Here is a 24,359-nt window from a genome sequence, read left to right on the forward strand (position 1 = left end):
CTGGACAAGGTTTTTATAACAGATAAGCGTAACCACGGTTTGGATGAGTAGGGGAAAGCTGCATATAATAAGCGAATCCACCGTGATAGTGCGCCCTCTCCTGGTAAAGACGGATATACGACGGTATTATGTCTTGGGAAGATTGATTTGATCAACTCAACGAACGTGAGACTTTAACCGAGTTATTTCATTTTTTGATTTCTTATGAACCAATATAGAAATCGTAGATGCTTCTGTTGTTTGATAAAGCTAACATGACAATTAATGTTGTTTGATAAGATGACACATTAGTTTTCTGCTTAAGCGTTTATGCTAGTTGTAAATGAGTAAAACAATAAATAACCCCAATTACATGCCACCCAAAAGTGCCGGCTGTAAAGTATATATATAATTTATTCATAATTATGTATTACGGGTACCTTTTTGTGGCAAATTATTGCATATTTTAATTTTAGAGAATCTTGGCCACTCTTGAGATTTTTAATCTCAACGAATTTTATCCTGGATAAATAAAGGACAAATATAATAAATAAAAAAAAGTCATGGCACCATTATTAATATTTGCATGTCATTACAGACTAGTTTTGACCGTATTATTATTTTCATTATTAGCCCAGAATTACATTTGATTTTTACACATTAAAGGGACTATAAGGAGTTTAAAAATGTTAAAATTAAGTATTTTCCTCCACCTACATGTTCCAGCCATGTCCTAATGTGTAGAATGAGCTCAGACCAGTTCACCACAACTGCCTCTAAAATCCTGTACGGTCACTCAAAAATGTATCACTTCGGCCCGAATTGCCGTCATGCACGAGCTTAATATAGAAGGTGCAGTTACATATATGGCCAGAGGTGGCAGTAGTGAGTATAAAATGGCGAACTTGCTTCCAGCCCCTTTAATGACATCAGTGTTGATCTTTTGTTTTAGTGAAGTTGACAGAAAGATGCTGAATTTTGGAAACAGGGAAGACCCTGACAGTACAAATTATATTTTTTACTGTGTTATTGGTTGCATCTGCAAGCGAACATCATTAACCCAATGATGTCTCTTTCTTTACTGATTACAGCAATGGCCTGTTACAATAAAAATATTGTCTCTGTCCCTTATTGAACAAAATACAATGAAATATTGGAGTAAAACATAGTTTTAATTTCACAAAATAACCCAAATAATAGTACATGTAGCCTAAACTAAGTTACATGTCAACACTAAATTACACAATACAAGTGTAAAACATGAGCTAAATACCGTCGTATATCCGTCTTTACCAGCAGAGGGCGCACTATCGCAGCTTTCCATTATTGGAGTGGATCAATAAGAACCTACATAAAAGGTATGTTAGACTGTCTATCCTGTCAGTCAAGAGCCTTGTAGCTGGAGGTGTCCTGACACAATGCCACAACCAGCAAAAACTTAATTTATTTTTAGTGAACCAAATTTCAATCAGTATGGTTTACCTTAGTAATTTATCTCAATCACTGAATGAAGCCTATGCTTGTATTCTTGTTTATTTTTGATCCATTTCCTCGCTGCCGCTCAATTCTACAGACTGGCCTTTCCCCTGAGCAATATTGTTATTGAAGTGTGACAATCAATGACCACCATTTCATGTTGACAAAAGTTGATTTATTGTATAGCAGTTTCATTTCTTTATTGTTTTATTATGACCTTTAAAAATACAATGCTAATTAAAAAAAAAACCTATTGTTTATTACACATCTCCTCTTGTTTCGGAGACATGGGCCACTGGAGCCAGTCTTGCATAGAGTCAGCACCTCCTTGCTTAGAGTCAGCCCCGCCTTCTGTATCTGCACATACTGTAGAAACATAATCCATAAGTCACTATACACTTTACATCAGGACATGCAACGAAGTCAACAGATTTGTACACAAGCGAGAGAAACATTTCCTCCACATCCCAACAAACCCAACACACCCAGGGCAGGCATTAGAAACAAGTGCTTTAACTTTGTTATGCAAATAATACTTATAAATTTAATGAGTGCTGTCCTAACAATGGCTGAAGTAGTCGACTAAAAAGTACAGCAAACATGAAATAAAAGTTTACGTAGGCCATTATGAACTTGGCAGGAATCAGTGGCTCCCGTTTCTTTAACTTTCAAATGTGTTTTTTTAGACGCTTGTGTAATGCACTTATTATTGCAGAGAATTTCACGTGTTTCAAAAGGTGCATAACACACTAATCAGCCAATATTAAGTGTTTTTAGAGACTAGAGACTAATGCCTGTGTACAGTATTGTGTCAGACTGACAGTGCAGTTCCAAGTGTTAATGCCACAATGGTGCATTTTAGTGCCTCATTAATTAAACCCAGTATTTTCTTTTACCAAGCTCTGCTCTTTCAGTCTCAGGAACATGAAATAATTCTGTTGAAAAAGAGCAAGTTCAAAACATCGGAAACTGGGAGCATGCGTCTGCTCCGATGATGTCTTACCTGGAGGGATCCCAAGCCTGGAGTTATCAAAGAACTGTTTGGGACAGTGTCTGATGTTGGAAGTAGCTCCGAGCTCCTCAAAGAACCTGCTTTTGGGCGAGTTGAGCAGAGACCGTGCGGGAGAATCCAAGCATTTCCTGGGGGAGCGCATAAGCTTCCTGGGTGAGTCGCATAAGAGTTTTTTGGAAGGACTGCAGTCAAGGCCTGGACATTGCTCTCTCTTCAACTCAGTCTTGCTCTTCATCTTGACGGCACGCTGTTTCCACTTGTCAACCTCAGCCTGCAGACTGGTGACGAGGCTAAGAGAGAAGGGACATCAGACTAGGTGCTTCATTTAAAGCTTTATTAAACATTTGTGACCCCCTTTAAAAATAACATGTTCTTACTATATTTGGCAATTTGCCTTCTCACTATTGTCCTCTTTGTACAAGTTTCCAGTTATGTTCAGTACAGTGATTGATATATTTAAGAAAGTAAATCTCCACTCCTCTTTATAGAAGAGTCAGAACTTGGTTCTTGTACCTTTTACCAACATATAAAAAACAAAACAATTATTTTCTCTGCACATAAAACAGTATAAAGCTTATACTTTTTCAGCAGGAAAATTTACTAGATGAAAACAAGTACATTTCTGAATAAAATCAATCAACCGAAAGTCATAATTATGAGATTAGTTGTAAAATATTCCCTGAAGACAGTCGTCAGGGGTGAGACTTACCTCTCCAGCTCAGTGATCCGCAGTTTGAGTTTTCTTGCCTCATCTTCCAGTCTGCCCTTATCCAGATTCACCAGGCCTTTGGGCTGAACTAAATGGGCATGAAGAGCTTCTCCCTCCAGGTCTGCAACACAGACAGCCAGCCTCATAATCTCCATTTAGAATTTGGCACTGCACAGGTTAGTGGAGTTTTTACAGAAGGATGGGAACTTAGAGGAAGGTTTAATTATTACTTTAAGATTAAATATTTTTTCTTTAAATATAAAACACACAGGTGATAAAATTATAATTTCCGGAAACACCTCGGAGTCCCCAGCTTGATATGCCACTGACATATGGTTTGTGACATGGCAAATGGGGGCACATGTATGTTTTGCATTGTACATTTTTGATTTCCCTGGGAAATTCACTTTGTACTGAATCTATAAAATGCTATAAAAGTTTAACAATATACACATTTTAACTTGTAGTATTGTCTAAAATAAGCTCTTTATGTGGAAAATGTATCTGATAATTGATGATTATGTTTTTGTGGTGATAAAATGCATTTATTGGAGAGGTGCAAACATGAGAAATGATTTAAATCCTTTATATCATTGGTGGCAATATTATTAGTCAAATGGCTCCAGGTAGAGCTTACAGATTTTGCCACTTCAAAACTCTAAAGGCTTAATATACACTGCTCACAAAAACTTAGGGCAAACTCAAAAAACACAATGTAACTCCAAGTCAGTCAAATTTCTGGGATATCAGACTGTCCAGTTAGGAAGCCACGCTTATTGTGAATCAATTTCACTTGGTGTTGTGGAAATCAAACAGACAACAGGTGGAAATGAGAGGCAATTAGCAAGATCACTCCAAAAGAGGAATGGTTTTGCAGGTGGTGACCACAGACCATTTCCCTGTCTTCATCCTTTGTACCATATTTTTGGAACACTTTTGCATTTGTCCAGTGTTCTCACCACTAGAGGTATCATGAGGAGCATCTACAACCCACAGAAGTCGCTCAGGGAGTGATGCTCATCCAAAATGGCACGTCCATTCGTGCTGTGGCAAGAAGGTTTGCTGTGTCTCCCAGCGCAGTGTCCAGAGCATGGAGGAGATACCAGGAGACAGGCCAGTACACCAGGAGACCTGGGGGGGGCGACCGAGGTCAACAACCCAGCAGCAGGACCGCTATCTGCTCATTTGTGCACAGAGAAACAAGAGAAGCACTGCCCGAGCCCTACAAAATGACCTCCAGAGGGCCACAAATGTGCATGTTGGTCCTCAAACGGTCAGAAACCGACTCCATGAGGGTGGTATGAGGGCCCGACGTCCACAAGTTGGGCCGGTGTTTACTGCCCAACACCGTGCAGCCCGATTGCCAATCGCTGTGTTCTCGGGCAAATGCCAGATTGGCCAATGGTGCCCTGTGCTCTTCACGGATGAGAACTGGTTCTCCTGAGCACATGTGACAGACGTGACAGAGTCTGGAGACGCCCTGGAGAACGTTCTGCTGATGCAACATCATCCAGCATGACCGGTTTGGTGGTGGGTCAGTGATGGTCTGGGGAGGCATTTCATTGGAGGGCCGCACAGCCCTCCATGTGCGAGCCAGAGGTTCCCTGACTGGCATTGGGGACCGGGATGATATCCTCAGACCTATTGTAAGACCATATGCTGGTGCTGTGGGCCCTGGGTTCCTTCTGATGCCTGATCATGCCAGGCCACATGTGGCAAGAGTGTGTCAGCAGTTCCTGCATGATGAAGGTATTGATGTTATGGACTGGCCTGCCCGTTCCCCAGACTTAAATCCAATAGAGACATCTGGGACATCATGTCTCGGTCCATCCATCAACGCCACGTCGCACCACAGACTGTCCAGGAGCTGACTGATGCTCTAATCCAGGTCTGGGAGGAGATCCCTCAGGAGGACATCCGTGGTCTCATCAGGAGCATGCCCAGGCGTTGTAGGGAGTGCATTCAGGCACGTGGAGGCCACACACACGACTGAGGATGATACAGACTCGTTTGGAGGAATTTCTACAGAATTTGGATCAACCAGTGACCTGATTTGTCACTTTGATTTTGACTATAATTTTGGATCCAGACCTCCAGGGGCTGAGAATTTGTTATTTTGTTCTCAACATATTGCCCTACACTATGAATAAAGATTTTCATCCGAAAAATCGAATTGATTGACATGAAGGATGTGTTTTTTGAGTGTGCCCTAAGTTTTTGTGAGCAGTGTAAAAAGGAAAATACTAGTGGTTTAAAGAGGGTGCACTGACATGATTCTTCTCCTTGCTGTGATCGGAGTGTTTCCTTAAGCCTCCGGATTGACAGCTCCTTTGCTTCTAAAAGCGACGTGAGCCTCTGAATCCTAGCACAGGTAAAGACAGAAACCATTAAGCACATTGATCATTTATAATCTCTAGCAACATTAATGTGCAACTTACTCTTGCTGGTACTTTTCTGACGACAGCTTAAGCGCCATGTCCAGCTTATGCATTTTACTTTGGAGTTTCTCCATCTCCACAGCACATACAGAAGAATTTGCCTGTCAGAAGAAAAACAAAGATGAATTTGGTGTAAGAGGGCGTGCAGAGAGAATGAGGTGACGTCAAGCTCTACCTGTTGAAAGCTAGCACTGAGCTCCTCAATGGTGCGCTCCCTCTCCTGAAGCTTTGCACACGTGTCCTGCAGCTCTGTCTGCAGCAGCTGAGTGGCTTCTTTATGAGTGGAAACTCTTTTTTCTGCTTTGACCTGGGCCTTTTGCAGCTCCTCTTTTTCAGTACGCAGAGACTGAAAACAAGACAATGACAGGTTCCTAAAACAATCACCTGACCACAGCCTTTTATACGCAAGTACGGTCAAAATATTAGGAATTATGACAACGTCTGAAGCACCTGAAGATGATCGTTGGTACAGGAGAGCTGAGCCTGCAGTTTTTGATTCTCCTGGATGAGCGAGAGCTCAGTTTTGAGAGGGGCTCCTTCCAGCCCCTGCAGCAGAGTACATCTCTTACTCCGGTCGTCTTGTAACTGAGTCTGTGTCTGAGTGTCCAGCTCACTCAGCTCCTGCAGGAAGGTCCCGTGTTCCTCCATGACGGCCTGTGAAGACAAACATCATCTTCACATCCGGAACTATTGTGCTGGATAATCTGCTCGGGAGAGATGGTTTCAAGAACACCAGAGGTGTGAGGATAATTCTCTTAAGATTGAAAAAGGACAAACATTTTACAGTATTAAAGTCAACACATTAGGGTTAGGGATAGGAATATGGTTAAGACCGAATCATCATGGGTTAATTTCCATCTTTTGTCTCACACTTCATCTAGGCTCTGCACATAGAAATGTCCCACATGTTCCCAGATAAAAACAGTGACCTGCTTCACCACTGTGACACCCTTGCACCTACGGTAAAACATCAGACTAAAGGCACAATGATTTTGGACTATACTGTTGTCGGCGATACAACGCATGCTCCTAATGACATGCAGTGGGCAATTAAAGAAAGTAGTATTTGGACGAGGAGGACCTAATCTATTAAAATCTCATATCTGGCTGCCATTAGTCAATATTTCCATGGAGACGAGCTGGAAATGTCCCGTCCCCAAAAAAGTTAAAAGTCATGTGTCTTAGCAGTGAGCAGCTCGCCTCTGATCTGTTTTTGTAAAAAATAAATAAATAAATAGGAATATCAAACAAGTTAAATGCTAAACATATGTATTGGGGAATTGTGTGGCTTTAAGTTTGGAAACGATTTCAATAGAAGGCCATTAAATCAAGAGCTTCAGCTCCTGTGAACTTGTCCTCGTGCGTATCAGTGAACGTTACCTTGAGAAGTCCGTTCCGTCTCTGACACGCATTGGTGCGCAGCTGCAACTGAGCACGCAGGAAGGAGTCTACAGCAGTAACGTCCACAGGCTGCCCTCTGCACAGCTCCGGGAGCTTTGTCTCAAGCTGACCCGAAATACTGGCCTCAGTCGAAATCTCACTCTGGTATGTGTCCCAAAGACTACTCGTAATACTGTTCATTTTCTGCAGAAACAGAGCAGATGTGATTGTTTTTGATTCTTTTGGGAGGTTTCCCATAGTTAAATAAAAAATATATAATATATAGAATATTTAAAATCATTCAGTCTCCATAACAAACAATAACCTGGAGAAGCTTAATGTTTTGGATCAGCTTTTAAACATTTGTGCAAACATCGGAGGCACACACCTGGAGATAGAACTGCCTCTTTTCCAGCACCTCATTCAACCTCAATTTCCACTCGGACACAAAATCCATATCTTTGATGGAGAAGTCTGGTGCCTGAACTCTGCACAGCAGAACATCCTGCAAACGCTTCTCTTCAAACAAAGCCAAGTCCTTTTTCACCAAGTCCTCAAACAACCGATGATAACTGCCAGCACACTTCTGTAGATGGTCCTGAAAAGAAATCAAATGTCTTAAATTACTTTCTATATTCAAAAGAGTGTGTAGTATGCTGAGTGTGTCTAGCTTTAGAGGCTAGAAACGGTGACACTTGTAACACTACACTTACAGAGAGGAGGGCCAAGCTTTGATGATCTTGCTGAGTCATTTGACTCAATGCAAGATAGGAATCTATGGTGCTTTTAGGGAAAGAGGCCAGGCACCTTCGAACCCGTGACGAAAACCCAGACATCTCTTTGAAACGTGAACATAATTCTGTAAACATCTTCAACTTCTTCAATAACTCCTGCAACGATTTAAAACGCTTCTTTAAAAAACAGTAATAAAATAGAGTTGTTCAGAAAAACTAAGTGAGATAGTTGTACCTGAACATGCAGATTGGAGTCCTTCAGTAGCAGAGACAGAGGCACGTCTTCAGGGTCTGGACTGGAGGCGGTCTGCTCAGCATCACTTAACTAAACACAGAACATGTAACCATAGAATTATAGTGAAACCGTACAGAGATGATTAGCTGTTCACACAAAAACAAACTTGTGCTTCAGTCTCACTCCTCTTTAGCATCGCGACCATAGAACTGTATGATCACGACTCATTTTTCTGCCGCTCCACCATTAAAGTAAGCGGTTAAATCTCCATGATTAGACAATCTTATCCTAATAAAAGGTTAAATAATGATAAAACAACAATAACACAAGACCTAAGATGAACAATGTCAGACAGTAAAATGGCGATGACTCCAGAAACAAAGCAATCATAACAAAAAAGTGATCCAACAAAAGCAACTTTGTGGTGAGTTCAGCTCAAAGTCTGCTCCTCTCATACATCTGAATGCAGATGGATGGCATTAACAACAAGTAGGATTTTCTTTTCTGTACCTTTTCCACAGTTTGGTCCAGGACTTGCTGCAGCTGCTGCTTCTCCAGTATAACAGAGTCCAGAGTCTGCTGCAGCTGTTCTCGCTCCTCAGTCAGAGAGTTCACTCTGGACACATGCTCGTCCATCTTGTTTGTGGAGCTCTGCCTGTCCGCTTCCACACGCAGGAGCATCTCTCGCAGAGTCTTGGTCTGTTCAGGGAAACATCGCACAATTATTAACATTTCACAAGACAGTGGGAAAAAAAATCGTTCCAGTTTTACTCATACGCTGATATGTCTCCGATTTTCAATGTAAACTACAGAAGACAAACCTCTCTCTCCAGTTCTGCCTGTTTGTCTTGACTCAGTCTTTCCAAGTCCACATTTCGGGCACTCTGCTCCTGTATCATCTGTTCCAAGGACTGGAGTTTGCTTTGCGTCTCATCAAGCTATAAGAGAAAAAAAACAAAAGGATCTTTACAAAGATCTGGTTGGATTGACACATTGAACACTGTAGTGCGTTTATAAGTACAGTCTTGTTTGTACAGCAGCCATTTCTTTGTCAGACGTGCAAATACAGGAAAAACAGTTTTCAAAGTCAAAGTTGAATCTAATGTGACACCTAACACACATAAGTAAATCTGTTAACATGCTTTCTTTTATTCCCACTAATACAGATACCTGGAAAATTGAATGGCATCAGTCTTGTGACATTTAAAGAACTGTGAAGCAGTGCAACCTTTTCCATGTTCAGCTGCCACTCAGATGGCTCTGCAATGCTGTTGGCAATGGCAACATTAAATTCCATCAGCATACCCCTCTTTAGACCCCGTCATTGTTTATAAACATTGGAGGGGGAGGGCGGGGCTTAGCCGGAGGCAGGAAGCAAAACTTTCAGTGTCCGTTTGCCTGCTCAATGCATTTTCCTATGTCCATTAGCATTAACCATCAAACATTGCATATTATGAACCATCCAGATGTTTCCAGCTGTTGACAACCAACTGACCACATTGACCAGGTGAGGTCAAAGGCTAGCTGGAAATCATTCATGAATGCAAGAGTTTACTAGATACAAATTGGCGTATACAAGTAGCTTCTGACCTAAATCCTATTCAGTAGTTTCTGCTTTTTGTGGGGTCGGACAAACACAATGCCCACCACACATCAACCAATCAGATGTTAATGATAAAAGTAACCACTAACCCCATTATACAAATGCCATGAAATGGACACAACATACTGTTACCTTCTGCTGAAGCTGCTCTCGCTGCTCAGTCAGAGAGTTCACTTTGGACACAAGCTCGTCCATCTCGTGTGTGGAGCTCTCTCTGTTCGCTTCCACGCGCTGGAGCTCCTCTTGCAGAGTCTTGGTCTATACAGGGAAACAATGATGATTAACATTTCATAATACTCTGTAAAACAAATTCTTCAAATTGTTCTGTGATAGATTGTTTCTTCAGTCTTTATGGCCATAAAGACTGAAGAAACAGTTTGTGTAGCACAGAAACCCACTCTTTCGCTTCTGAATCTATAGGAGGGGAGTCTGGCCAGGATGAATTGATCTTTAAAATGATAAACCATGATAACTTGCCTTCTGCATGTTCTGCTGTAGGTCGCTCTCCAGTTGACTCTTGTCTGCACTGACCGTCTGCAGAGAAGCCTGAAGCTGCTCTATCTAAAAGGCAAAGTGATATGACCATGTTTACATTTTTACCTGCAAACAGTTTTTACTTGATGAACACCCTATATGAAGTCTGTATGGCCAATACAAATGGCTTTTGGAAATGGAGCAAACACTGTCCTCTTCAAACCCTGGTGTCACATGGTTGAAGATGATTTTCTCAGACACTTTTCACCTCTGATAGATATTTCAGTGTATAACTATAAGCTGTTGCAGAGACCAGCCCTCATGACGACTGGGTTTTTCAACAGGACAACGCTATAGTTCACAATGCCCGCAGGACTAAGGACTTCTTCCAGGAGAACATCACTCTTTTGGACCACACTGCTTGTTCCCCGGATCTAAATCCAATTGAGAACCTTTGTGGATGGAAGGGAAGTTGACAAAAATGGACAACAGTCCCAGTCAGTCGATGCCCTTCGTGAGGCCATTGTCAACACTTGGAGAAATGTTCCCATTACCTCCTGGAAAAGCGTGCATCAAGCATGCCTTAACAAATGTTTAAGTGACCAACAATAACACTGGAGGTACTCCTTACAGAGTTCATATTTGGAACTTCAGAGTTTTGTTTTTTATTGTGGTCTCTTTTGATCAGCTGCAAAACAGCCTATTTTTTATGTTTAACTGTTTTCAATAAAAAAGTTTTACATTTTTTGTCTCACACAATTTTTTTCTTGTTGCATATAGAAGTTCTACTTGGTCCCCGGGCGCGGCACGGCCGTCGACCACTGCTCCTTACGGGTTGCCCCAGTGGCATCGAAGGATGGGTTAAATGCAGAGGACAAATTTCCCTACAGGGACAATAAAGTATACAAACAAAAACAAAACCTAAGATCCAGCCATGCAAAATGTGAATTATTGCCATTTTTCAACTGGTGCTGATTTCCAGACGGACACTGTCCCAATCAGTTAAAGACAAGTGGAGGTTGCTTCTTTACAGTTTATTCTCATGGCAAATGTCTGACATAGAAAATTCCCGGACTTTTGCAATCCTGTATACAATAGGGTCCAGCAGAGTGAGGGAAAGGTAGCGGTCCTTCAGTCTGTTGGACCTGTCATTGAGGAAGACTCCACAGATTTCTCCCTGAGGGAGGACCGAAGAGACTAAGATGGGAGCAACATCTCCCTCTGCTCCGAGATAACCTGGTCCCTCTGCTGCAGGAACCCGCAGTATATATTGATGCGTTTCACATTTGTCATGATAAATATAGAAGACAAACCTCTCTCTCCAGTTCTGCCTGTTTGTCTTGACTTAGTCTTTCCAAGTCCAAGTTTCTGTCACTCTGCTCCTGTAGCATCTGTTCCAAAGACTGGAGTTTGCTTTGCGTCGCATCAAGCTATAAAAGACATAATATAATGCATATAATGCTCCCAACAGAATTACTGTTGCATTTTCATAGATGACTGATCAATCTCACAAATGTAAACATAAAAAAAAAAAAAAAAAAATAGCACAGATACCATGTCTGTCCTGTTGTCCAGGAGCTGCTGCTTCTCCAGTATAACAGCATCCAGAGTCTGCTGAAGCTGCTCTCGCTCCTCAGTCAGAGAGTTCACTCTGGACACAAGCTCATTCATCTCGTGTGTGGAGCTCTCTCTGTCCGCTTCCACACTCTGGAGCTCCTCTCGAAGAGCGTTGGTCTGAGCAGGGAAACATTGCACAATAACATTAATCTTATATATCTCATAACACACATTCCATTCTTAGAAATCTCATGATATATATAAAGACTGCAGAAGACAAACCTCTCTCTCCAGCTCAGCCTGTTTGTCTTGACTCAGTCTTTCCAAGTCACTCTGCTCCTGTAGCATCTGTTCCAAAGACCCAAGATTCTTTTGCGTCTCATCAAGCTATTGGAACAAAAAAAAACACATGTGCATTGAAATTTCTGTGCAGTAATGACCGTTTCTGTGCTGTAGAAATTGTTGTTAAATGCTGATAAGAGAAACTTTGGATGTGACTGAAGAGAAGCTGATCATAGTAAGCATGGGTGCATTGTCAGAAAAGTCTGCCAACTGAAAATGATCTATTGCAGTAATACAAGCATTTTACTTTTGAAGGAAAAGCGTAAGGGAGTCTGGCCAGGATGAATTGATCTTCAAAATGTTAAACTCTGATAACTTGCCTTCTGTACGTTCTGCTGTAGGTCGCTCTCCAGTTGGCTCTTGTCTGCACTGACCGTCTGCAGAGAAGCCTGAAGCTGCTCTATCTAAAAGGCAAAGTGATATGACCATATAGGGCGTTCATTATCAAGTAAAAACTGTTTGTCAGCTGTAACTGTATGTTCTGCAAAGCGACCTGTACCTCCTGCTGAAGTCTGGCCATGTTTTCTTGCGTCTCTGCCTGACTGAGTTCATTGTGCAACGACACCATGTCTGTCCTGTTGTCCAGAAGCTGCTGCTTCTCCAGTATAACAGCATCCAGAGTCTGCTGAAGCTGCTCTCGCTCCTCAGTCAGAGAGTTCACTTTGGACACAAGCTCGTCCATCTCGTGTGTGGAGCTCTCTCTGTCCGCTTCCACTCGCTGGAGCTCCTCTCGAAGAGTCTTGGTCTGTTCAGGGAAACATTGCACAATAACATTAATCTTATATATCTCATAACACACATTCCATTAATAGAAATCTCATGATATATAAAGACTACAGAAGACAAACCTCTCTCTCCAGCTCAGCCTGTTTGTCTTGACTCAGTCTTTCCAAGTCACTCTGCTCCTGTAGCATCTGTTCCAAAGACCCAAGATTCTTTTGCGTCTCATCAAGCTATTGGAAAAAACAAAAACACATGTGCATTGAAATTTCTGTGCAGTAATGACCGTTTCTGTGCTGCAGAAATTGTTGTTAAATGCTGATAAGAGAAACTTTGGATGTGACTGAAGAGAAGCTGATCACAGTAAGCATGGCTGCATTGTCAGAAAAGTCTGCCAACTGAAAATGATCCATTGCAGCAATACAAGCATTTTACTTTTGAAGGAAAAGCGTAGGGGAGTCCGGCCAGGATGAATTGATCTTTAAAATGTTAAACTCTGATAACTTGCCTTCTGTACGTTCTGCTGTAGGTCGCTCTCCAGTTGACTCTTGTCTGCACTGACCGTCTGCAGAGAAGCCTGAAGCTGCTCTATCTAAAAGGCAAAGTGATATAACCATATAGGGCGTTCATTATCAAGTAAAAACTGTTTGCAGAGCATACAGTTACAGCTGACAAAGCGACCTGTACCTCCTGCTGAAGTCTGGCCATGTTTTCTTGTGTCTCTGCCTGACTGAGTTCACTGTACAACGACCCCCTTTCCGTCCTGTTGTCCAGAAGTTGCTGCTTCTCCAGTATAACAGCGTCCAGAGTCTGCTGAAGCTGCTCTCGCTCCTCAGCCAGAGAGTTCACTCTGGACACAAGCTCATTCATCTCGTGTGTGGAGCTCTCTCTGTCCGCTTCCACACTCTGGAGCTCCTCTCGAAGAGCGTTGGTCTGAGCAGGGAAACATTGCACAATAACATTAATCTTATATATCTCATAACACACATTCCATTCTTAGAAATCTCATGATATATAAAGACTGCAGAAGACAAACCTCTCTCTCCAGCTCAGCCTGTTTGTCTTGACTCAGTCTTTCCAAGTCACTCTGCTCCTGTAGCATCTGTTCCAAAGACCCAAGATTCTTTTGCGTCTCATCAAGCTATTGGAAAAAACAAAAAAACATGTACATTGAAATTTCTGTGCATTAATGACAGTTTCTGTGCAGTAGAAATTGTTGTTAAATGCTGATAAGAGAAACTTTGGATGCGACTGAAGAGAAGCTGATCATAGTAAGCATGGCTGCATTGTCAGAAAAGTCTGCCAACTGAAAATGATCTATTGCAGTAATACAAGCATTTTACTTTTGAAGGAAAAGCGTAGGGGAGTCCGGCCAGGATGAATTGATCTTTAAAATGTTAAACTCTGATAACTTGCCTTCTGTACGTTCTGCTGTAGGTCGCTCTCCAGTTGGCTCTTGTCTGCACTGACCGTCTGCAGAGAAGCCTGAAGCTGCTCTATCTAAAAGGCAAAGTGATATGACCATATAGGGTGTTCATTATCAAGTAAAAACTGTTTGCAGAACATAGTTACAGCTGACAAAGCGACCTGTACCTCCTGCTGAAGTCTGGCCATGTTTTCTTGTGTCTCTGCCTGACTGAGTTCACTGTGCAATGACACCATGTCCGTCCTGTTGTCCAGGATCTGCTGCTTCTCCAGTATAACAGCATCCAGAGTCTGCTGAAGCTGCTCTCGCTCCTCAGTCAGAGAGTTCACTCTGGACACAAGCTCGTTCATCTCGTGTGTGGAGCTCTCTCTGTCCGCTTCCACACGCTGGAGCTCCTCTCGAAGAGCGTTGGTCTGAGCAGGGAAACATCGCACAATAATGAAACCACAAAATCTTTAACGTTTAATGACCTTGATGTTTTCAGTTTAACTATACCCATTTCTGAAGAGACTGTGTTGATTGTGGGGAATGCTAACCTGTGCCTGGAGCTCCTCTAGATGGGCGAGACTACAGGCCTGAGCCGTGTGTTCGGTCTGCAGTTCTGTAATGTGTTCCCTTTGTTTGAGGTTCTTCTCTTGAAAAGTCCTGAGCTCGTCCTGGACCTCAATCATCTGGTGAGGTGCACATTTGATCAATTATCGAATTATTATGGAATACATACAGGGCATTTCTTATATGAAAAATAAATAAAAACACGTTTCAAAAACTCCATTGTTATTTTTATCCCATCACATAACATCGGATATTTAACTTTTACAATATCTTTTAATTGTTGGCCTCCATTGTCAATGCACTGATTCAGACAATTTCTAAAGTTTTGGTTGACTCTTTCAAGCATGTTCACGGGCATATTGGCAATTTCGGTTCGGATGATATTCTGTATGTTTCCAACATCTGTGAACAATCATTATAAACTAGGGATTCAACATAAACCCCACAGGGAAGAACCACAGGGGCTAAATCAGGCGAGCGTGCAGGCAAGTTTACATCTACTCTCAGGGGGATCAGACGGGGGAGTGGCCGCTAGAAAAATACGCCTCCAAGGCAAATGCAACCAATACATTTACAGTAATTAATATAATGATCACAAATTATGTTATTTTTGTACATGGAACCAGATTTAATAGGTCGTTGAAAACATGATATTTGCGAGATATACTCACCATATTAATGTTCTCATGGAGGTCAACCTTGAGCTGGTCTCTCTCCTCCCTCAGACTGGCCACTAAAGACATGTTCTCGTTCTCATCCTGTCGCAGTGTGGTCAGCTCCTGGGAGACAACACTAATTTGCTGTTCCATCTCTGCCATTCTTTGCAGATGAAGTGCCTCCTCACTAAACCGCTGTTGCCTCTCCTCCTCAAGCTTCTCTTGAAGGGACTGGACAATACTTTGATTCTGTTAAACAATAAGATAATATCAAATGTGTTGCTAGAGTCATCAGAGTTGCCCCAACTGGGCGTTTCCAGCCGTTTGGTTCAAGCATCCTTTATCCATTATGAGACAAACCTCATCAATGCTCTGCTGAAGGGCGTCCCGTTCATTGCTCACTGACTTAAGCCTGGACTCCAACTCCGCCACGTCCGCCTCTTTATTGGCCTGCACCCTATGCAGCTCTGCAGTCAGCTCGTTCAGCTGCAACATCAACCATTACAAGTTTGTCGGCACAGAAACAATCAAACTAACAGTCATTGTATGCAACAATGTTTCTCAGAAATACTGCTCAATCGGTCCAAAAAAATAAAAAAAAACATAAAAAAATCCCATACTTGTTCTTCCAGTTCTTTGTGAATATCCTCATCTGTTCTTCTGGCTTCTTCACTGTCAGCAAGTCTTTCCTCCAAGTCGGTCTTCAGCTTTTGAACCTCATACATGTCTAGAGTCAAGGATACTTGAGCACTCTCACTTTCCTCAATCTGAAAAACAAACCAGTCAGTTATACTGGGAGGGTTGTTGGGAGAGCAGATCAGTCTCTTACTAGTGTGCTAAAACTTATCAGATTTACAAAGCTGAATTTCTATTTGTTTTATTTTAATTGGTGAATTATTGTAGAAAAAAGTAAGGGGACTTCGCAGATCGGTTGTCGATGGTAGGATGAAGGCTGAAAGCAAAGTCTAATAAAAAGTTCCCGCACATCATCAAATCCTCGAAGGTTTATTTAAATTGGTGGATTCTTGCCAGTACAATCAAGAACCAGGTTGCTGGAGTTTGGTGCGAAATTTGTATCCCCAAACAAAAACAGTGGCTGACGAGGTACTGGATTTAGAAAAGCAGACGTCTCCACGTCTGGTGAAATACAGGCACAACACACTTCGATAAAGTAAACTCTTCTGAAATGTCCCACTTTAAAGTGCCATTCAAGCAAAGTAGAACCAGACTTCAAATTACTGGTATAATTTAGTGTGAAGGAGTGGTCAGATAGATCTCCGGTAAAACGCATAATATATTTAAGGGACAGTTTTAAGCATGGACACCTGCATTTATTAGGCTGCTAACATTACAAAACACATTTTGCAGCATAAAGATCTGAACTTTTTTGCAGCCTGTTAACTCACCTGCTTCAGCAGTTCGGCCATTTTGACAGGGAGCTCTTGTAGTTCTTTTAACTTCTCACTGAGGTCTGCATTGGTCTCCTGACAAGCAGCAAGTTCTTGATTTAGCTTCGCCACAGTCCTCTCCAAGTCAATACAGTCAATCATATCTGGAGAAGAAACACCAGCAGCATGAAATCCCATCGGCAATCAAGCCTTTCAGTGACTAATAAACAGTGGTTTTCTAATTAGAAGAAGTTTCACAAATAATACATTTTAGAATTCAGCAAAGAGAGATTGTGCAAAATAGAAAAGTACATTTAAAGCAACATGACTTACTTTTTGGAACTTTTCCATCAAGAAGAGTTGTGAGCTTAGTGTTCTCCTCAAATACAATGTTTAGCTCTTTCTGAAGATCAACTTGCATTTTCTTAAATCTGGATTTCTCCGTCTCAAGCTGGGAGCGCAGACTGCCCACTTCATTATCCCACTTTTCATTATCGATGGCAAGAATTACCTGCAAGTGAGAAGTGCCAAAGTTAGAAAATGGTATAGTATTCACATTTAATCATTAATGCTGCGATTCAGACATTTTTCTCTTCCAGAGTCATATTTTCAGAGCGGAGACAAGCCCATTCCTTCTTTGTGTCCCTGCTGAGCTTTTCGGCATCATACAGAGAGCGCTGAAGCATTGACACCTCTTGAACTAAATCTTTTCCATTCTGCAAATCATAAAGAACGTAAAGTTAATTCATGCAAATTTTGTCTAGAACAAAATAACTGTTTGGCATCGTCGTCACAAACCATTTTTTGAAGATCCTGGATAAGGTCAGATTTGTTTTTTAGTTCCAATGACAGGGCTTCCAATTGATTCTGGAAAGGAAAGAAGGAAAAAGTTTAAAATAAGTAAATACCCAAATACTTATGCGACAGCTTACCTGTAAATCTTGGGCTTTCTGTTCGGAGGAGTCAGCCGCCATCTTCAACTGCAAGATCTCTTGATGCAGTTCATCCTGGGTGGTGACACAATTATGACTTATCTGCAGTGTTGCTAGAATACTGCTAATCGTTTATTATAAACCTCAGTCAGTACCTCTTTTCCTTTCTCAAACTGTTCCTCTAGGTTTTCAAATTCATCAATCTCTCGCTTCTCCCTGAGCTCGTCTTGAAGATTTGCCTTCTCCGTTTCCAGCATTTTAATTTGATCATGGGAAATTCCAAGTTCCTGTTTTAGGTAATTGCATTCAGAGAATAATAAATCCTACAAAACAAAACAAAAATGTAATCAATGAAAATAGAGAACCAAATATTCAAGAAGAAAGGGACATTAGAAGTGGCATAAATGTGAGACGAAAATACCTTTTCTGCTGCCATACTTTCACATAATTGGATGGCTTCTACAAGTTGTCTTTTTATCTGTGAGGGGGAGCAGAGAAAGTTGTGTTCACTATTAAAGAGGGTATAATGCAAAATCGACATCTTCAAGCTTTACATCACGTTATTATGTCATTCCCTCATTAAAAACATGTCTGAATGCCTTGGCACATTCACGTATTTCACGAGTAATCTGTAAAAACTCTGCTGGCAGCCATTTTAGGGATAGCTTTGCCTGAGTCCTCCTAGGAACGCCCCCGCCTCCTGGAGACGCCTCCGAGCTTTCGTCACCAGCCGAGTAACCAACCACTGCTCCTCAGCAGAACCCAGGCAGTTATTTTAATTTACTGCATTTACAGACCAACAGAAGGTTTCGTCATTATTGTAGTGTGCTATAGACTGGTGCTATGTGATTGAAAAAAAGCATAATACCCCCTCTTTAAGACAAACTCCTATAATTAGACTTTTACGAGTTTCAACTTTATGATAAATGAAAATAGCATCTGTTGGCACAAACATACACAACTTTCTGCCAGCGAAGGATACACCGATGTGCATTTGGAAAATGAGCCAGTAGCCACATGAAAAATAACAGAGGACATGAACATTGGAGCACCTTTTAGTGGCGTGGATGTCTTATACCCAAATCAGACTCAGGCAAGATGCAAAGGCTTTGGGAAAATCCCTTAACTCAGATCAGTTCAGGACACGCCGTTATAATACAAGCTTCAAACCTGGTCAGTGTCGCCACTCTGCGCTGGCGCCTGAAGCTCTTTCTCAAGATCAACCACTCTCGCCTCGAAAATCATCCTCTTTTCTTCCAGCAGAAGATTCTCTTCAGTTCTGTCCCTCAGTTGCAGGTCCAGCTCAGCCTTTTGTTGTTCTGCCACAACCAGTTTATCCAAGGCATCCTTTTTCATCTGAGTCTCCATCTGCAGCTGTTGTTCAAGACTCGACACTTTCCTGGATAATTCACGAAGGCGGTCTGGCATCGTAAAGTCGCTGGGACTAGAAGTGTAGAGAAAGAGTAAGAGTAAAAGAAGTCAGACTCTGCAGCAATTTACAAGAACATGTAATTGAAACTCAACAAACCTGTCTCCAAAGCTGCCAATTGTGACTTGACTGATATCCATGTCTTCTGGTAGCTCCTCGGGAAACTCCCAGTGAGTATAAAATTCTTCTTCATCCTCTGAATAAAGCAAAAGTCCATGTTATGATCTCAGTAAAAAAACAAAAACACCCATATGAAAAAAAAAACCTACACCGATTGCCATAATCAATCCAATTTCATACATGACCCTCGCTTCAAAGCATACAAGTATTTTTGCACTGTACTCACCTGCCTCAATACAAGAGCGGTTGGCTTTTCTCTTTCGAGTTATAGATTCAGCAAAACCAGCTTCAGAGCCAGTGTTCGAGCAGTCTGCCAACTTGACCATTTTCCCGCCCCAAGTAACCCTGCGTTTGGGTACCTTAAGCACATACACCTCATCAGACCAAGAAGCACAGGGTGAATCGAGATGCAGGTTACATACCCGTCGAACAGCGACTTGGTTAGAGCTGGAGCTCACAAGCAGATTAGTCAGGTTTTTGATCCGATCCTCCTGCTCTCGCTGAAGCTGGTCTTTCTCCTGAAGCAGCTGTGAAAGCAGCTCCTTTTCTGTGGCTGTGGTCTGTGTCACCGAGGAAACCTGGGGCGGCCAAATTGTAGTAAACATTTAGTTTTTTATTACTAATGGGTAATAAAACAAAACAATACTCATTAGAAGATAAAACTTGCCTCATGAAGTCTGCGCTTGAGATCCACAATTTCATTGCGGTATCTTTTAAGAAGAGCGCCATCATCCGACACCTCAGTCACATGAGGGTCATTCTTCATCTTCTTTGCAGTACTGGCAAACTGACACAAAAGCAAATAATCTTATGAGAACGAAAATGAAAACACATCACATGTCGTTATTTTTAGAAACATCTTTCCAAACAGAACAACAGCATCTTCGTTCATCAATAGATGACACAAGCATTGTATTAATTTTAGTCGGTTCATAAAAGCTTGGATGTGGATTTTTAGTGTCCGATACCGATATGAAGGAGTTTGGCCCGGCCGATATATAGACTGATGTTCAAGTAATTTAATCAGATTATTTTCTCTCTCAAATAGCCTATAGTTAAACATTATATAGTAAAAGGCTTCAATCATAGAAATATTTCTAATAGAGATTGATCAATTATGTTTTATTTCTAAAGGCCGATGCCGCAATATTTAAAAAAAAAAAATCACGTTCCTGAAGAATATAATGTACAACAAAATTTCACACAAGAGAAATGTTGTACTCCAACCTGCAAAGTGCTTAAGGTCTCATCAAATGTGACAGGTGTGATTGTACAAATGATGACCGTTTTGGCATTTCCACCCAGAGAATTCTGCAGGATGCGTGTTAGCTTGCTGTCTCTGTAGTTTGTGAACCCCCTAGAATTAAAAAAAAAAACTGAAGTCATTGAGTTATAGATAATAATTAATTTGTTACTGTGATGTTGAACATTTTTTTTAAAAACAGCCTCAAAGAGCAAGTTTATATTTAATTTCAAAACAATGGTCTAAATTTAATATAGGCACAAATAATCATGTTAAATGCAACATGCAAAATCCAAAACAATTGACTCACTTTTGACCTTCATCAGTTAGCTTCTTGATGACTTGACCAAGGGTGAAGAGGCTCCGGTTGATATTACACCCTTCTTTCAAACGGGCACCTGCCACAGCACAAATCATCAGTAAAGAGAACCAGTGTCGTTTGGTCTATGTCCGAGAACAGCGGCTCAAGACTTTCTTACCTTCTGCTCCTGTTTGACTGGCTCTCTCAGACCCGGCTAAATCAACCAAATTCTGAAACGCAAAATCCACAAATTAGACATATTCAACACGAAGAAAGAGATATATAAACTCACCAGATGTGAGACTATGATTGCTCCATCAGCATTTTCACTCTCATTTCTCTCTCGGCTTTCCAAGATCTACAGTATCAAAGTGTGACATGTTGTGAACAAGTGATATTGATTCTTCTCATGAAACAAACTTAAATGTTACTCACCATTCGGAATATTGTGTGTGAACGACTGCTGCGCTGGTTCATTTTGGTCATCCCATAATGCCGGTTTTCTACAATAAAGACACAGACGGTGAAATATAGACCACCACATGATACAGTAGATTATAATAATAGAGCTTACTTTCTCCTAGTTTTATCCAGTGCAAAGCTTGTGCAGGAGTAGTCACAAGTTCTTCACTAAGGTCAGCCACATAGATGTTTTTCTGCATGAGACAAGGAAGATGGTGTGAAAATGAGGAGGTCTAAGCAGAGCACAGATAAACATGGCGTTACAGAGCAAATACAAAACACATGGGATAATGTGAGCACGATGAAGTCGGTGTGCCTTTTTAATAAAATACATTTTATTAATTAAAGGGGATTATCCATCGACTACATTGTGTTATAAGCGCTAACATAAAAATACTGTGCATGTTTTTAACAGACTTGAATTTAAACTGAATCATAAAAGGTACACTTCATCAGCTACACCTTTTGGTTTTTGGTTTGGGAGAATGTAATGCAAGAGTAACAGGATAGGAAACAAAATCATTGATCATGTGTGTCCTGCTAACTTACATTAAGAGCCTCTCTGACCTCCAAGGGCTTCCTCTTCCAGCTGTCAACCAGCAGATCACTTACAGTCTCATTGTAAATCTCCATGTAGGACACCCGGAGAAGAAATTCCTTTTCAGGATACTGTGACAAAGATATTTCCCATTTATTTTACAACCCAATAAAACAGGGATCAATAGAAATACTGATCCACACACACACTCACATTATTAATAGTATGAAACACATCCTCAACAGCAAGAGGGATAACTCCAGGAGTCAGATCACTCCCCATCATGGTAAAGGTCTTTCCAGATGAAGTTTGGCCATAAGCAAATATAGTCCCTGCAATCACAAAGCCAAAATGTATCTACCAGTTAATGTACACAATATGCACAATTAGGTTAAGGTGCCGTACCATTGTATCCTTGAACTGAAGATACAACCAGTGGTTTTGCAATTGTTCGGTAAAGGTGATCTGTTGTTTCATCAGCCGTAAACACACGATCTAGAATAAAACACATTTCAACGTTTACACACAAAAGGTCTGTGAGGTCACAAAGGTAAACTACTTTGGCAGACGTATTCATTTTGGAAACATACCAAAACTGAAACTCTTCACCGAGCCCCCGTCATCGACCTGGTGAATTGATTTTTGGTCCGTTTTCCAACAGAGTTTTGGCAGCTGTGCATTTTCCAAAGCAGCATTCTCTTCTCTGTGGGCAAAGCATGTATTTTTGGTTGAATACGAGGCTATAAAGACTGTAGACTGAAGACTAAAATACATTATAGACAATAGTAGTGGTGATTTTTCCACATGTCGTCAACCGGACTGGTTTGATTGAGTTGAGGACGATTCACCTTTATTATCAGAAGCTTCTTGTTACTCTTGCAGTCAACTATAAGAGACTGGTTACCACACAAGCTAGAGCAGGGGTGTCCAAAGTGCGGCCCGGGGGCCAAATGCGGCCCTCAGACCAATTTTTGGTGGCCCTCTGCCTTTTTGCTGAATCGGAACACATCATCAGAGATGGTCTTTTTTATTTGAAATGTAATAATTCCACACAATTCTAACCAAACAACTAACCTTTTACTGTGAGACAGAGCTGGCAGGAAGGTTTTGAGCAGAAATAAAGGTGGGGGGCGCAATTTAAACCTCTGCTAGTCAAAGGTTTTGCGGAACTAACCACCGATCTATGGCCCTTCACCCTGTGTACGCTTCAGTATGCGGCCCCACAGGAAAAAAGATTGGACACCCCTGAGTTAGAGAGACACATTTACACTCGAGCTTGTGCCTAACCAGTCTTATACTTGATAGAAGCCTCGGAGTCTGAAATAGAACGTCCTCAGAATAGTCAGCCCAGTCCAGCTGACGATATTTGAAAAATCTTCTACGGTAGAGAATCCCTGGACGATAATAAATATATAGGTGTTGAATGATGTAACCTACAGTGTGTCAATAACACGATCATGTACAAGAAGACCGCTTTTAACCCCTTACCTCCGCCTTAAAGCGCATTTTCGGCTTCACTTAATCTAAAAGCTTCTTGACCGGAGAGTTTGCTATTGCTGGGTTGCAGGTGACATCACAGCATTCTAAAGGCCAATACTTTGTATGGAGGAAAAATTATTTTGTTTTTGAGGAAATATTTGGTCTTGTACAGAGAGATCATGGACCCAGCGAATGATATTAATGATCATTTTTGTAATTCATACATTTTCTTTTGAGCTATGACTTGTGAAAGTGCTGTTAATAGGAAAAACTGGCTCCTGCCCCCTGTTGGGTCCAATGACATCATCACATTCTAGGACCTGCAACCCAGCAATATTCCAGTGTCACACCTCATTTGAAAGCTAAAACCTACAAAACTGATCGTAACTTTTCTGTTGTTTATGTCAAATTAAGCATATTTGTACATGTTTGTCTCTTTGTTGTTGTGTTCTTGTTGCTTTTGTTGCACTTCCATCCACATTTTCGTTGTTATGTTAGCACTTGTTTAAAGAAGCTTTTATATTTGAATACTGACAAAGTGGACAATGTGCTCGGTTCAGCTGGGGGCTAAGAGATTTTAACAGCATCATACTAACCAATCTGTTAACAAAACATTAATTACTGAAAGGCGCCATGCAAGACTGTTTTTTTTATATTGCATTACACATTCACATGCAATATATCCATGTACAAATTGATTTAACCTTTTAACCCCGTCTGAAACAAAAGGTAGAAAACAGATTTTTGCCAACTGGTGTTATTTTCAATGGACATTTTGACTGAACGGATGTAAAATGGTCAGTTTAGACCAAAGGAGGCGTTACGCTGTCATATTAGAGATAATTATAACATAAAAGATTCTTAATCTCAGTGGGAGTTTCCTGGTTAAATAAAGGTCAAATAAACACTCCAGTCAATAAGCTTAGATTTGGATAAAGCTCGGTTAAGACGGAGGGTAAGAGGTTAAACCAATTTTAGCTAACGTGAGCTCAAGCAACTTGTTCTTGGATTGAGTTGGCAGGCTGTATATTCACTCACCTTTCAATGAGCGGACGGACACGAACACAAACTTTCACCGCCGAGTCTTCTGCCATGATCTTCTGACGCACAGAGATCCTAAACAATATTGAAGGAATAAATAACGTTACATGCCTCGCAAACTGGCGCTTCCTGC

At 41.2% G+C, this 24,359-nt stretch overlaps 1 protein-coding gene across 1 annotated transcript; it reads right to left on the minus strand.

The window, feature by feature from the left end:
* Nucleotides 1-1,363: 1,363 nt before the first annotated feature.
* Nucleotides 1,364-24,358, minus strand: cenpe (centromere protein E; the record flags this gene model as incomplete). Its single annotated transcript, XM_079572567.1, has 50 exons — nucleotides 24,224-24,358; nucleotides 22,297-22,409; nucleotides 22,112-22,201; nucleotides 21,920-22,038; nucleotides 21,718-21,837; nucleotides 21,281-21,362; nucleotides 21,142-21,209; nucleotides 20,999-21,064; nucleotides 20,885-20,936; nucleotides 20,716-20,803; nucleotides 20,390-20,519; nucleotides 19,830-19,949; nucleotides 19,585-19,740; nucleotides 19,389-19,521; nucleotides 19,142-19,238; nucleotides 18,784-19,057; nucleotides 18,035-18,091; nucleotides 17,769-17,936; nucleotides 17,614-17,688; nucleotides 17,480-17,548; nucleotides 17,266-17,397; nucleotides 17,015-17,192; nucleotides 16,700-16,845; nucleotides 15,914-16,060; nucleotides 15,654-15,779; nucleotides 15,309-15,542; nucleotides 14,622-14,756; nucleotides 14,253-14,498; nucleotides 14,076-14,159; nucleotides 13,696-13,800; nucleotides 13,347-13,592; nucleotides 13,168-13,251; nucleotides 12,788-12,892; nucleotides 12,439-12,684; nucleotides 12,260-12,343; nucleotides 11,880-11,984; nucleotides 11,595-11,774; nucleotides 11,354-11,470; nucleotides 8,474-8,662; nucleotides 7,964-8,053; nucleotides 7,708-7,884; nucleotides 7,383-7,592; nucleotides 6,995-7,198; nucleotides 6,065-6,268; nucleotides 5,790-5,960; nucleotides 5,615-5,715; nucleotides 5,447-5,538; nucleotides 3,177-3,297; nucleotides 2,459-2,757; nucleotides 1,364-1,389 (listed from the first exon to the last, which is right to left on the minus strand). Exons 1-50 carry the CDS (start codon nucleotides 24,277-24,279, stop codon nucleotides 1,364-1,366), a joined length of 6,717 nt encoding a protein of 2,238 aa, XP_079428693.1. The 5' UTR covers nucleotides 24,280-24,358.
* Nucleotide 24,359: the final 1 nt, after the last annotated feature.

This window comes from Gobius niger (assembly GCF_951799975.1).
Source record: "Gobius niger genome assembly, chromosome: 15".
NCBI lineage: Eukaryota > Metazoa > Chordata > Actinopteri > Gobiiformes > Gobiidae > Gobius > Gobius niger.